Source organism: Crocuta crocuta, unplaced genomic scaffold, assembly GCF_008692635.1.
Source record: "Crocuta crocuta isolate KB4526 unplaced genomic scaffold, BGI_CrCroc_1.0 scaffold13, whole genome shotgun sequence".
Lineage (NCBI taxonomy): Eukaryota > Metazoa > Chordata > Mammalia > Carnivora > Hyaenidae > Crocuta > Crocuta crocuta.
Genome location: NW_027530007.1, coordinates 1687174 through 1701030, shown reverse-complemented (window position 1 = coordinate 1701030; position 13857 = coordinate 1687174). Strand labels below are relative to the sequence as shown.

Here is a 13857-nt window from a genome sequence, read left to right as displayed (position 1 = left end):
AGAGGTGGCAGCCGCGGGNCGGGGAGGCCCTCAGGCTGGAGTTCTTGCTGCTCAAGGCCGAGAAGTCGACCAGGTCGTCGTTGCTCGACTCTTCGTGCTCCGTGTCCTTGGCGCCCAGCAGCGAGGACGGCAGCCCCAGCGCGCCTGAGGAGCGCACGTGCCTGCGCTCGTGCTTGCGCTTGTGCGAGGTCATCTGGCTGGTGGACGTGAAGGTGAAGCCGCAGCCGGCGCGGATGCAGTGGAAGTGGTTGGTGGCCTTGCTGTACACGCAGCCCTCGTACCTGCACTCCTCGTACTTGTAGAACTTCTTGAAGCCATCCTTGGCATACGCGTCGTCCTTGATGTGGTAGCTCTTGTGCTTCTCGATGTCACACTTGTTCTTGAAGGTGAATGTGCAGCCGGGGCGCCTGGACAGGACATGGCGGGGCCTGTTGCAGGGCCTCAGGGAGGACGGGGGCCCCGAGGTGGTCCTGCCCTGCTCCCCTCTCCGGACCCAGAGGGACCCCCCACCCTTGTGCCTATGGCCTCGAGGAGGCAGGACCCCGAGCCCTGCACGGGCCCACTTCCCCATCTCCCATCCCTCGCCTAGGCCGGGCGGCCTCCAGGCGGGCTCCCCGCCCACCTGCAGTGGAAATGCGTGGTCTTCTGCCCGTAGAACTGGCAGTCGGCCGTGCCGCAGTCCTCGGTGGCTCGGAAGCGCTGGAAGCCGTCGTTGATGAGCTGGGTGTTCTTCTTGTGGAAGTTCTCGTGGGTCATCACGTCTGATGTGCTCGTATACACCTTGTTACAGCCCACCTGCAGGGGCAGATGGCCGTCAGGGAAACAGGCCAGGCTCCTCTGGGTCAAGGTCAGAGCAGCCATTCGGCCAGCCAGGGGCCTCCCTGCTGTGGGGAGCTTCAGTGCCCATAAACCCCTCAGGCCCTGCAGGCAGGCCAGGCCTGTGCCAAGGGCCTCCGGGCACAGGCAGGTGGGGGAGTCCCGCCCTGCAGGAGGGGAGTTTGGAGTCCTGATCTGTGACTCTGCCTCGAGGGCCCCTGGTGGTGGGCAGGGCTGGCCCTGGGGGCCCGGCAGTCACCTCTGGTCCAGGGACTCGTTGGGTGGACACTTCCTGGCACAGGGCCCTCCCCACCCCACCCTAGCTGGGCCAAGCAGGCGGCGTTGCCATATTGAGTAAAAACCAGTGGAATCTGAGCACGCTTGAAGGCTGGGCCGTGCCAGTGTCTGCACCATCTCAGGGCCCGGAGAGAGAGCCCCCCTCTCCTCCTGGCCCAGGTTGTTCCTCGGAGCCCATAACAACCCCCTGACAAATGCCGGGGGAGGTGCAGCGACTGCTATTTGCAACCCCAAGTCGCTCCCCCTGGGCCTGACACCTTGAAAAAGCCCAGACTCGGCGTGGCATTAAAACAGAGAATTAAACAAAAACCTCCTCAGGAACCATTTGCAACGCTCCTCTTGGTGTTAAAGCCTGAAAAATGTTGGTCTGTATAAACAGCTCCCTGAATTTCACCCGCACCAAGTATGGCCATGGGGACGNGACCCCCGCCAGGCCCCAGCCCCCCGCGACCCCGCCCCTGGCACCTGCATGCAGTGGTAGTGGGTGCTCTTCCCATTGAGGTGGCAGCCGTGGTAGTAGACACTGCAGTCGTCCAGCGGGCTGAAGCGCATGAAGCCATGCTGCAGGGAGTTGTCGCGCTTCTTGTGCATGTTATAGTGCCGGATCACGTCTTGCTTGCTTGTGAACCTCTGTAGGAGAGTACCGGGTCGGCAGGGGCCTGTGCTGGCCCCTTGCCCAGAGTGCCGTCGCCTCCCCTCGGCTCTCGCTGGAAATAATCCCGCCTGGGGTGGAGGTGGCCCGGGGGGTCCCCAGACCAGCACAGGGGACCATAGATGGAGCCACTCCAAAGGTCCCTAAGCCACAGACCCTACCGTGACCTCATTCCGTGAATTAGGCCAGGCCCTGAAGGCAGCGGCTCTGACAGGGGACAGCCCGTCTTGCCCAGTGCCACCTACAGGCTACGCTTGGGCGCCCTGGTGAGCAAGAGGGGACAACCCTGGGTGCACTTCCCTCTCGTTCACCTGCTCTGCATTTATCAGAGGTGGCTTTGCCCATCAGTGATGACCTCTCTGCACCTCAATGTTATCATCTACCAGATGGGGCAGGAGGGCACTGGCAAGAGGCAGACAAGGTGCGGAGGCCCTGGGGCGGGGCAGGACCCCAGCGAAGGGAGACTGAATGACCATCCCAGGAGGCAGGTGGCTCCAGCCCCTATCAGATGCCTATCAGGCTAGTAGTTTTCCGGGTTCTCTGCCTGTGTGAGTTAAGCTCAGGTGGCCTCGACAGAACCAGACACCCCATCCCACTTCTGAGAGGCCCCCCACCAACGGGCCAGCCCAAGGGGGCAGGGCTGGTGCCCACGAGGCCCTACCTGGTAGTTGCACTCCGGGTCAAGGCAGTGATAGTGCTCACGGTACTGGTAGGCGCAATGGATGTGGCCACAGTGCTGACTGCCCGAGAACCTGAAGGGAGGGGGGCTGGGCTCAGGCCTCTCAGGGCAGCAGTCCGAGGGAGGACCCTTCCCTCCCTCCACAGGGAGGACTCTGCTGTCAAAGCAGCAGAGCAAATCTTTGCCCATACCCTGGGGAAGCGCCGCTGGGGTTTAGGAGGGCCCGTGCCCTGTGTGGGAGCACAGGGGGGCAGGGGGGTTCTGTGGGGGTGAAGTGGCAGAGGCCAGGGTGAGTGACTGGGCCTGCTGGGAATCCTAGAACCGCTGGACGGTAGACCTGTCCTGCCTTGGGAATGAGGGCCCAGTGAGGCCCTGAGGCCTGGCACCAAGGTGGGGAGGGAGACGCCCAGGCGGGTCAGGCAGCAGAGCAGAGACAGGGAGGAGGCCTGGGGTGGGACGGGATGAGGTGGTGAGGGTAGGGACCCCCAATGTGGCTGCCTTTCAGCAGGTGCCACCCCCCCGGCCCCGGGCCCAGTGCAACACCAGGTGATGGAGACATGGGCTGGGCCAGCCCAGGGCCCCGCTGCCGAGAGGTGTTAAAGCCTCTCTGTGTCCTGGGCTTTCCTGACACTTGAAACGGCCCAGGGTTATGAATTTTTAAAGCACAGCATCTGTTCAGCGTCCTGCGGCAGGGAGCGTGCGCTCCAGCCAACTCCACAGCCAGCGGCCTCGCGCCGCCCGCCTCCCAGGAAGCCCGGCCTTCTCCGGGCCCCAGAGCCGCTGGGCTGTGGTTCTCAGTCGCAGCGATGGCTACCCCGGGGAGGCCGCTCTGGGGAGAGCCTGCCAGGACAATGGGAAGGAGGCTGGCCTGAGACTGTGGGGCGCGCACACGCACACACACACACACACACACACACACACACACCGACTGACCGACCCCTTTGTAAAGGGAGAGCCACTTGTAAATAAATATTTAAGCTGAAGCTGCCAAAAGGGCCATCTGCTGAGGCACTAATAATAATGATAATAATAATAATAAAGAGATTGGAACAAAGCTGAAAAGACAGAGAGGGACAGGAGGAGCCTAGAAGATCAGCAGAAAGATGCACACTGGGGCACTGCTCCCTCCTTGTGCTGCCCCGTCGGGCACTGACAGCAAGAAGCCGGATTTGCAGGGGGGGCACCAGTCGAGGCAAGGGTTCTTTACCTGCCCATCCTGCTGCCTTCAAAGTGTAAAGGGGCAGGTCTGGAGGCGGGCCATGAGGGTCAAGGCCCGGCCCAGGGAGCACATGGAGGCCATGTCAGAGAGGCTAATCGACTGTGCCCCTTCTCGTCACCAGCGGCTGCACGCTGGCCTGCGTCCCACCCCAGACTCCGCATAAGCCGTGACAGGGGGCTCTGTGCTCACCTGGGGCCAGGCACTGCCATCGGGCCCCTTTGGGCATCCTGGCCCTGCCTAGCGTACAAGCTGCTTCAAGGGCACGTGGCCCAGGTCCCATCAAGGGGTCAGGGGCTCTGAGACAGGGGTGCAGTCCCTCAGAGGAATTTGAGGGCATGGGCACACAGGGGTGGGGAAGCAGTAGGCACTTGGGCATAGCGGTCAGATGGACCTGTGGTCCCACGGAACGGGCACTCCTGGCACCACCCCCCCTTCTCCCCAGGGGCCTACCTGGCAATATATTTCTGATAAATGTTTACATCTTCGGTGACAGCTGGTTTATCTGTGGGCAATCCGTTCCTGGTGAGAGACACACAGGGCACAGCCGATTAGCGGACGGGGGTAGCCTCACAGCCCAGAGGTGTCGAGGGGCAGCTCCCTGTCCTGGGGCCCTGGCCCTTCCCGCTCTTGCTCTGCTGTGCTCTGAGGCCCTCAACGTGGGACTGAAAAGCCCTTTGGCAGAACCTTGGCACAGGTTCAATTAGCCCAACTCCATCCGGCAAGGGCAGTGCCATCCCAAGCTGTCACGGGCCCAGGGAGGAAGCCTTAAAAGCTGGGGCCTGGCCTCCGTTGCGTACTGGAAGTCAGGAGGACGCTGGGAAGAGCACTGGGGAAGGGCCAGCGGGCAGCTCCCTAGATTGGCTCCAGGTTTTCAGCTCTACCTCAGGGGGGAAAGGAGTGTGGGAAAGGGTCTCCCCCAGCCCCACACAACTGGTCCACAGATAATTTGACCGTTGCCTGAGGGTTAGTGATGAGTGTGCCCTGAGACTCCTGCCTTCTCTTGTTGCCTTCCCGTGGCCCAGGCCCTGAACCTGGGAGCCACAGCTACCAGCTTGGAGCCCAGACCTCTTATCCCAGACTAGGGCTCTCCCAGCCAACCACAAGACTGCATGTGAGGCAGACGAAGCCCATCACCGGCAAATGGGGGAATGGGGGTTATGGTCCCTGGTATGCGTGTTAGCAGATGAGCACGTGCACAGAAATACCTGACGTGTGATGTGTGTGTGCACACTGCAAGATGTATAGTGTGTTGGGCACGAATGATTACGCAAGCCGAGTGTGTGTGTGAGCACGTGTGTGCTCAGGCACGCGTGTGTGGAGGCACATGTGAGAACCAGTGCACGTATTAACCCGGCCGTGTGGTGGGCGTGCTCAAGTACGAGTGGATGTGCCCACGAGCATGGGCTTCAGGGGCAGGAAGTGGCTACGCCAGTGCCCAGCTCAGGATGGGTGTGCCTTACTTGACAGTGGAGACGGTCCCCGTGGTGATGGAGTCTGTTTTGGAGAAGGTCGACTTCAGGTACTCGGGAGTGTTGAAGGGCAGGGAGGCAGACGGCTCGGGCCCTGGCCCGGGGGCGCTGGGAGCACTGGGCACACTGGGGAGGGGTGCAGGAGCCAGGCTGGGGGTGGGCGGAACCTTGGCGGGGCCCGGCTTCTGGATGGCCCGGACGTCGTACTTGGAGGGGCGCCCCACCTTGCCCGTCTTGAAGGCAATGGCCCCGCCCATGTCGGGGCTGCCCTCCCCGGGTTTGAAGAGGTGCAGGTACTTGACGTTCTCCAGGTCGTACTTGGATGGCTTCTTGTAGGTGCTGCCGTTCTGGGGCCGCAGGTTCTCTCCCGTCTTCAGTTTCTGGATGAAGAAGTCGTACTTGGAGGTGCGGGCCACCAGGCCCTGCATGGGAACGCTGCTGTGTGAGGGCAGGGGCAGGATGGTGGCCTTGGTCTCCAGGTGTGCCGTGCTGCTGGGCAGCCGCAGGCCGGGCAGGGGCCCCACCACCTCCTTGCCGGCCCGATCCTCGGCCTTGGTGCTGTGGGCCGGCCAGGAGAGTTGCTCCCCGGCCTTGAGCTTGCGGATATATTCCTCATATTTGGAGAAGCGCGCCCGCTTGCTGAGGGCATCTTCGGAGGCGGGCAGCATGGAGGAGGTGGCCACCTCGGGGGTGGAGCCTGCGTGCAGCTTCTCAAAGCTGATCTTCCTGGCCAGCTCATCCCTCGTGTTCTGGTCATCGTAGCCAAACATGCCAAGGAACTCGGTCATGGTGGAGGCCGCGTAGTCCCGAAGCGAGGAGGCCTCTCCTGCAGCAACAGGGAGATGCCAGTCACCTCCGGGAGGGGGCAGGGTAGCCAAGGGACAGGGGGCACCCCCTCCCCGTGAGCCCCCCACCCATAGAGGGAGGAGGCTGGCATGGGGAGGGGGCGGAGCACGACATGATCTATGGACATTTGGCTCACTTGTTAGGTTTTACGACTCTTAAATTAATTTGTTTAAAAAAAAAGTAATTAATACCGGGGTAAAATAAAACGAGTTCATCAATGCCAGGAAAATCAATTTCCTAAATGTTCTGGCCGATGGCTTTTCAGTACATTAAACAAAGTTTCATAAATGTCTCCTCTCTCTCGCCTTGGCCTAATATGAAAGGGAAGTCACTTTACTGGAAGTAAGGCCAGATCCCAACCTGCCTCCCAGGGGTGGGTGATATGGGGGCTGGGGACAGGTAGGGATGTGGGGTGGCAGCTGGGCAGTCAGGAGGGACCCCAGGGGTAGAGGGCTGGGGGTGGGCCTGGCTGAGCCCACCCGGAGAACTCTCCCTGACCCCACAAGCGGACACACAGCCCCGGATCCCTGGGAGGCAGAGGGCTTACCCTGAGCCTCACCAGGAGCTGGCCTCTCAGCTCCCCACCAGCCCCCCGCGTACCGAGGGTCCCAGACAATAAGACTGAGGTGTCAGAGGCCTTGCCGACGTGTTTACTCAGACTCACTCAGGGCCCCTTGCACCAGCCAAGATTTATGACGTGGGGAGCCGTACAAACGTGCTCGCGCATGAGGGTGGCCACCCTGAGGATAGTCAGCGCCCAGGAGGCTGGTCCTGCCGGCCTCAGGGCAGTGGCCCGAGCACAGCCCCTCTATAGGTGCCATCCGTGTCCACTCCGGGGCCCGCAGAGACCCCGGAGCAGCCTCCCCGCGGGACGTAAGCAAACACCGCACACGCACCCGTGCACATCCCTAGCTACCTTCCCAGCTCCACAAACACACATGCGTGGACATGAACCACCCCAAACCCTACACTCGTCTCCCCAGGGTGAGTCTCAGGCTGGCGGAGGCAAGACGATCCCATTCTGCCCAGGGCGTTTCTCTGGAGCCCCACGTCCGTGCACACATGACCTTCTACACATCAGACGTGTGCCTCCCCAGCACACACGGGCTTACTCATTTCTGTGCAGGGCACTCGCTAAACACCTGCTCTGTGCTACGGCCTGGGTCAGTGGCGGGCGCACGGAGGACGGCGAGACCCACGCGGGCCCCACGCACATGTGTGTTTTCTCCGTGCCTGTCTGAGCCAGCAGGGCCAGGCACACGGACAGCGGCAGGGCCCCAGGCTCGAGTCCTAAGAGCACAGCCAGGGGGAGGCATGGCTGAGGAAGGGGTGGGAGGCCCAGGGCCCCAGCAGGGCGGGCGGCAGAGGAGGGTCGCCTCCCAACCCATATGGCAGCCTATCGGGTCTGCGTAGGAAGAAGACAGTCACAGGCGGCACCTGGGACCCAAGGGGGGCAGAGTGACTCCAGGAGCCAGCGGATGGCTGTTCCCTGGGGCGGGGTGGCCGGGATGGGCCAGTGTCCCGACCTCAAGCTACGTGGGGTCGGGGGCCCAGCCTGGGACGAGTGGGCTCTGGCTGCTAGATTCAGTGGCTCAGGGACCAGGGAAAGGGGCTAAAAATAGCAGGAGGCAGCTGAGCCCTCACTATATATGGCAGAGAGACAGAAGGCTTTGAAGGGCAGGCAGCTTAGAGGAGGGAGGGGGCTGGGTGGGGGTCTGAGGCAGCCTGGAGGCCTACATTCCTGAGCCCCCAGGCCCAGAGAAGGTGGCCTGAGCCTGGTGGGTGGCTCAGGCTCCAGCCGGTTTCCTCTGGTGCCCAGGGCTGAGCAGGCTGCTCCAGGTGTCAGATGGCAGTCCCTCTGCGGCTCCAACCAGAGGGGTGATGGCCAGGTCACCAGGCCACTGGCAGTTCCAGCCCTGCCTCCTACTGTCCCAGCTCTCCATGTGGGGTGAGAGAAGGCAGGAGTCAGGGTAGGGCTGGGCCGGGGAGGGGCCGGGGCCCTCATGGGACAGCAGCCCTCGTCCGCATCCCTTCCTCTCCTCCGGCTCAGCACAATCACCTTGTGTCTGGGAACGGCAAGGGCTTTTCCTATCAGAGGAAACTGAAGGTCACACTTTTCCTCATTGATCTTGCAATGTTTGTTAATTACTCTGTCACTGATGTGGCGAAGGATAATTAAACAGCTCTGTTTATATCTTATATGCATAATTATGTGGCTGCGCAGGGCTCCCCGTGCAGGGAGGAGATGCGCCCCTCGCTGCAGGGGGAAGGGGATAGGGGAGCAGCGGGGCACCAGCACAGGCCTGAGAAGGAGGCTGGGAGCTGGAGAAAAGGCCCTGGACCCAGGGGTTCCATGGTGACCCTCTACCACCTGAAACCGCAGCCCCTCCCTCCCTGGAGTGTGAGGAACCCTGGGCTGCTCTGAGTCGTAAGGACAAGGAGACAGCAGAAAAGCCAGGCCTGAGCCACCTCGTGGGAAAGAGGTCAGCCAGAGGAGCGCGTCCGGGGCAGGCGGCTGTAATGGGATCTGTGGGCTGGGCCGGGCCACCCCGTGGCCCTGTGCCTCACCCCTGAGAGGTCCTGCCTAGCAGAGCCAGTGTCCCTGGGAAGGAGAAGGATTCTGGGAAAGGGCAGGGGAGGCTGGGAGAACGGCTTATCCCAGGGCTCTGCCCCTGTGGCTCTAGGGCTGACCCTGCAGGCTCCTCTGATGCAGGTGTGGAGACGGTCCCCTAGTCTGTCGTCTGTCCCGCGTCCGCACAGCCATCCCTCACTTCCTCAGACCCGCCGTGCTCACAGCCGCCCCCAGCCTGGCTCACACCTGGGACGCTTCCCTCCCCCCTGAGCAAGTCTCCCCTGTTCTCGCCCCCATGTTGGCCCCAGGCCCCTATGCGGCCCCCGCCCCGGGTCAGGAGTCCTCACGGGGCGGAGTGAGGTGCCGGGACACGGAGTGTGAGTGGGGGAAGTGGGCGTGCTCTGCAGACCCCCTCCTCCTTCCCCGCCGGCCCCCCCACGGGGTTGTGCCATCTGTCCACGCGGCTGTCTGACACTTACCTGAAGCCTGCTTGGTACTGGGGCCGCTGTCGTCCTTGGAGGCCACCCCATCGGACTCCTTCTCCTCTGCGCCGCTGCTGCCATCCTTGGGGGGCTCCTCGCTATGGTCCTCCTCGTCGCTGCAGCCCTGAGGCTGCACCATGTAGACACCCTCGGGCGGCAGCTCCAGGCCCTCACGGCCGATCCGCCCCAGGCTGGGTGCGGGCGCGGGCTCCTCGCTGTACTCGCCGTTGACCCACTTCTCGATCACCGCCCGCCTCTTGTCTTCCTCGCTGCGGGCGCCCCGGGCCACGCCGGCCTCTCGGTCCCGTGGCCGAAGCGGGCTGCCCTCAGGCTGGGGGCCTGACTCTGCCCCCTTCTCCACCACCACCTGGCGGCTCAGCTTGGCGCAGATGGCGTTGAGCTTCAGGCCGCCTTTGCGCTTGGCCGCCATCGCGGGCTTGCCTGCGGGCGGGTCGGTGCACCGGGTCCCTTCAGCTGCGGGGGCGGAGGGAGAGGTCAGGGGAGCGGCCACCAGGCCCTAGGTCTTCCCAATCCCGTCTTCCTCACGCTGCCCCTGGCTGGTGGGGGTCTGCGCCCCTCACCAGACTGTGAGCTCCAGCGGCTCAGCTCGCCCAGCGCTCCATCCCCAGAGCCTGGCACAGAGGTCGGTGCGCACTGGGAGGTTCAGGACAGTTTGGGAATGAACATAAGAACGAACGAATGAATGAATGAATGACTCCTCAAACACGAGGGGCAGACTTCTCAGCACCTGGTTCCTGGAAGTGTTTCCTACCCTTGCTTGGCCCTAAATTCCTCTTCTGAGAGGTGGGCACAACATGATCCCAGATAAAGGAGGTGGTGTGTCCTCTGCCACACAAGGACACTGAGGCACGTAGGCTGAGGCGCAGGTCACTGGGCAAAGCAGGCAAGTGACAGCAGCCTGCCCCCCCCGCCCCCCATGGCCTGCCCCACGGGGAGGAGGCCACCGAGAGCCAGGGACCAGCCCCAGCCAACCTCCTGCCTTACCGGTCCACCTTCCCCTTGGAGCATCTGGTCCTTGGCACTCCCCTGCCAGACCTGGTCCCTGGCCCCACCTCACTCCTACTTCTGCTCCCTGGAGAGCCTTGGGATCTCCTGCTGCTCTCCCGGCCACCCAGGGCCCTCCGAAGCCCTCCACTTATCCTCACTCCCCTCCCTTTCACTGGCCCTCTCTTGTCTTCTCTGGCCATTTCCCTTCCTCAAGCCTCAGTCAGGGCCATTCAAAGGGCAGAGCTGCTCAGAGTCCTTCCAAGAACTGCTCATCCTTGTCCGAGGATCCCGCTCTGTTCTCTGCCACAGCCACAGCCCCTTCCCTTGGAGGCCTAGCTGACTCCAGAGAGCCCGCTTCCCAGCCCTGAGAAGCCACCACTGGGACAGGCTGGGGCTCCTCCCCAACGGAAGGCCCAGAAGCTGTGGCTGCTGTGTCTAATCCCTGCACACGGCAGTCCAACGGAAACTCTACCTAGGAGGCCCGACGTCTCGCCACAGCCCTCACGGCTGCTAAGTGGGGCGCCCGGGGGTCCAGGGGCGGGGAGCACACAGCAGGTCCACCCACCACACAGCCTGGGACCTGCCACAAAGGCCAAGAGTGGACACACGTACAGATTTTAATTTGTGTATCTGTCTGCTTGTCCTCCACCTTCCCGTCTGTCCGTTTAGTCGGCTCCTATTGTGTGCCAGGCCCTGTAGGGGGCACAGCAGACGGTCTCAGCCGATTTGGGCACAGGGGGCCCCACTGGAGCCTCTCAGTGGCAGGGCCCCCTTGTGTGTCCCCCAGCAGAGGAATGAGTGGGCGTGTCTGAGTCTCCTCCCGCACTGGTCAGAAGGCTGAGTGAGGGAAGGGGCTCTGCTCCCAGGGCCACGGGCAGAAGGGGCTCCCCTAGAAAAGATCAACACCCCAACAACCCCCATGCCTGGAAGCCCACCAATAGGCATGCTCAGACAGGATGGCCACCCCATGCCTGCCCGGGGACCCTGTCCCACAGACAGGATGGCCACCCCGTGCGTGCCTGGGGACCCACAAGGAGACTTGGCCTGTACAGGCAGGTGGCTGTACAATGCCCAGCGCCCCCAGACCTGCCCCGAAGCCAGCTGCCAGTGCATATGGCCTCGCCCAGCCCAGGGACCCACTGGCCCCAGCCCAGTCCAGCCAGCCAACTTCCCCAGAAGGGTCTGCTTGGCTCACACCAGTTGGCCCAGGCTTGGGGTCCTGGCTTTGCCGGGCCCCACTCTACCCAAGTTCGTCCACGTCTCCAAGTCAGTGCCGCCCACACCCAAGTCTCCAAACCCTGAGTTCAGCGATGGGTCCCCTAGTCACACCATCCCACCCAGCCTCTGGGCCAGCTGCCAGGCTGCACGATGCCACGTTTCCCCCAGCAGACCTACAGGGAGTGGGCCTCACCTGGTCCCCTTGGTCCCCTGCCCTGGTGGGGAAGGGAAGGGGAGAGTGGGGAGCCTGCTCTATTTTTACCAGGAGGTAAGCAGCCAAGTGTGTAAGGCAGACAGCAAATGGATCTATAAATATTTATCCCAAGGAAGAGGGAAGCAGAAACTCCCAGGGCTGCACTTGCTGCTGGTGACACCCCCTCCTTGGGCTCCCACCCATCCCGGAGCCTCGCGGCACTTGGGGCCCACCCGGTCCGGCCCCCCCACTCCTGCTCTCGGCCGTGTGCCTGGCTCGGTCCCCCCTGGGCCCCCACCAGCTGCCATGCAGGTGTGCNNTGCTCCGCCTATACCCCCCACACCTGCCCTCCAGCTGCCGCTCTGCCCCAGCCCACCTGCCTTCCAGATGTTGCCCTCCCTCTGACTCTACTGCCGGTCCCAGGGGCAGAAGTGGAGGAGGCGTGTGGGCCGGGGGTGCAGGGCAGGAGGCAGAGCCTAGGGCAGCGGGTGGGGAGTATGAAAGAGCCAAGGTCCGAGCTGCCTGCCCATCCGCCTTCCGGCCCACTCTGTGGGGTCCTCCTCCCCGCCACCCCCCCCACTCCATCAGGGCTCTGGGACACACAGACTACCCCCCTCGTGGTCTGACCCCAGGCTCCTGTCCATGTAAACATTCCCCCGACTTTCTTCCCTAAAATATAAACGCCGTGGCCGGGCCTCAATGGGAGGAAGCCATCCGTCCCCGGCCATGTCACTGCCCCTTTCATCTCCTTCCCGCCACCAGCCTGCCCGCTGCTCTATTTACACTGGACACTTCCTCTGGGAACAATACTGCCCAGGCGGCGGGCTTGGGCCAGGGGGTGGGAAGGCGAGGGGACTCCTGCCCTGCTTACCCAGGGCCCGCCTGCCTCCCTTGCTGGCGGAAGGGCCCCAGGCAGGCTCTTGCCCTGTGAAAGCGCCCAGGACTGTAAGGGGAGAGGGTTCTAGCAAGCAAGGACCTGAAGAAGGCCGCTGAGCCCTGAGAGGGACACAAGCAAGCAGGTGCGGTGCACATCTAGGTACAAGATCCCAAGCCCAGGAAACCTCACCAGGCCCGGAAGAAAGAGGGGACACCAGAGAGGCTGGGGGTGGGGGTGGGGGTGGGGGCAGGCTGCCCACTCAGCAACAAACAGCCCCTTCCCAGCTTTCAGGGTCCGAACCTCCTCTCCCAGGGCTCCAAACTCAGCCAGCCCCACCCTTGCAAGCAGTTCCCCTGTGTAAGCTGAGCAGATCCTGCTCAGGGTGGAGGAAAGGAGGGGCAAAAACCAGGCCTTCCCTGCACATCTTCATGTATGGTCCCCTGAGGCCTCGTAATGACCCTGTTGAGCAGGTACTATCATCATCCCATTTGATAGAAGAGACAACTGATCCTGGAGTCACGCGGACACCCCAGAGCTCGGGCTCACAGGGACCCCGGGCTCAGCCAGGCGCTGCAGCCGCCACCGTGTCCCTGATTAAGGCTTCTGGGTGGGCTCTAGGAAGGCCCGGGCCTCCCTGCCCGGTCTCCTCCTCACTCCCTCTCCTGGTTCCCGTAACACGGAGCCCCCTAAAGTGTTAACTGCAATGGGTAAAATGGTGCAGCAGATTGCTACAATAAATAATTTACTGATATTTATAAATATTCAAATCAGCCAGCTTCAGAAATCAAATGAAGGGAGGGCCTCGGGAGAAGGGCCCGTTATGGCAGGAACCTCATCATTCCCTGAGAAGNCTCATCATTCCCTCCGAAGGCTGGGGAAGGCCAGGGCTCCTGCCAGTTACGGGGGAGACAGGGGGGCTCCCATCGCTGCACGTGGGCCCCCGGTCCCCAGTCTCTGGGGATGAAGGGCTTGGGGGTGGCTGGAACGGCTCCACCTCCTTGCCAGGTTGGGGCCAGGCCCTCCCCTGCCCCGGGCAGCCTGTGCTCAAGGGGGTTGAGAGGCTCCAGTGCCNGGGGGGGGGGGGGGAGTCCCTGGGGGCTGGGCAGGCCTGGCTGCCCTCCCCCCAACTTGTGAGTAATGTGTTTCAGGGCCGGGCGGCCTGTCAGCTACCAGGCTCCGGGTGCTTTATGGGCTCTGCCTGGTGGCTCTGAACTCCCTGGTAGGAAATAAAGTTCTCCCTGTGCGTCCCTTCTAAACATTTCACTCAGTGGAAACGGTGTTTAAGAAAAATGAGGACATATTTCTTCCTAAGGATGCAGTGTCCCCTTTGGGCGGCCTAATGCCCGCTGTATATCAGGAGGTGGGGAGGTAGGGGCCAGGCACTGGTCCCCTGGGGTAGGGATGCTCTGGGGCCCCCTGCCTGCTGCCAGGCAGCTCAGGGGCCACAGACACTGCCAGGCCACTGGTGGCTGCCCTGTCCCATGGCCCGGAGTGACAGGGCAACCGGTACCCTCTGAACCCCCCCCCCT

At 62.8% G+C, this 13857-nt stretch overlaps 1 protein-coding gene across 1 annotated transcript in view; it reads right to left on the bottom strand.

Annotated features, from left to right (window-relative positions):
• CASZ1 (castor zinc finger 1) overlaps positions 1-13857 on the bottom strand; it is a 53638-nt gene that overhangs the window by 16405 nt on the left and 23376 nt on the right. Inside the window, 7 exon segments of the mRNA XM_077763964.1 lie at positions 29-407; positions 623-795; positions 1579-1743; positions 2427-2517; positions 4114-4182; positions 5124-5958; positions 9030-9506. Of these exon segments, the coding sequence (XP_077620090.1) occupies positions 29-407; positions 623-795; positions 1579-1743; positions 2427-2517; positions 4114-4182; positions 5124-5958; positions 9030-9506 (2189 nt within the window).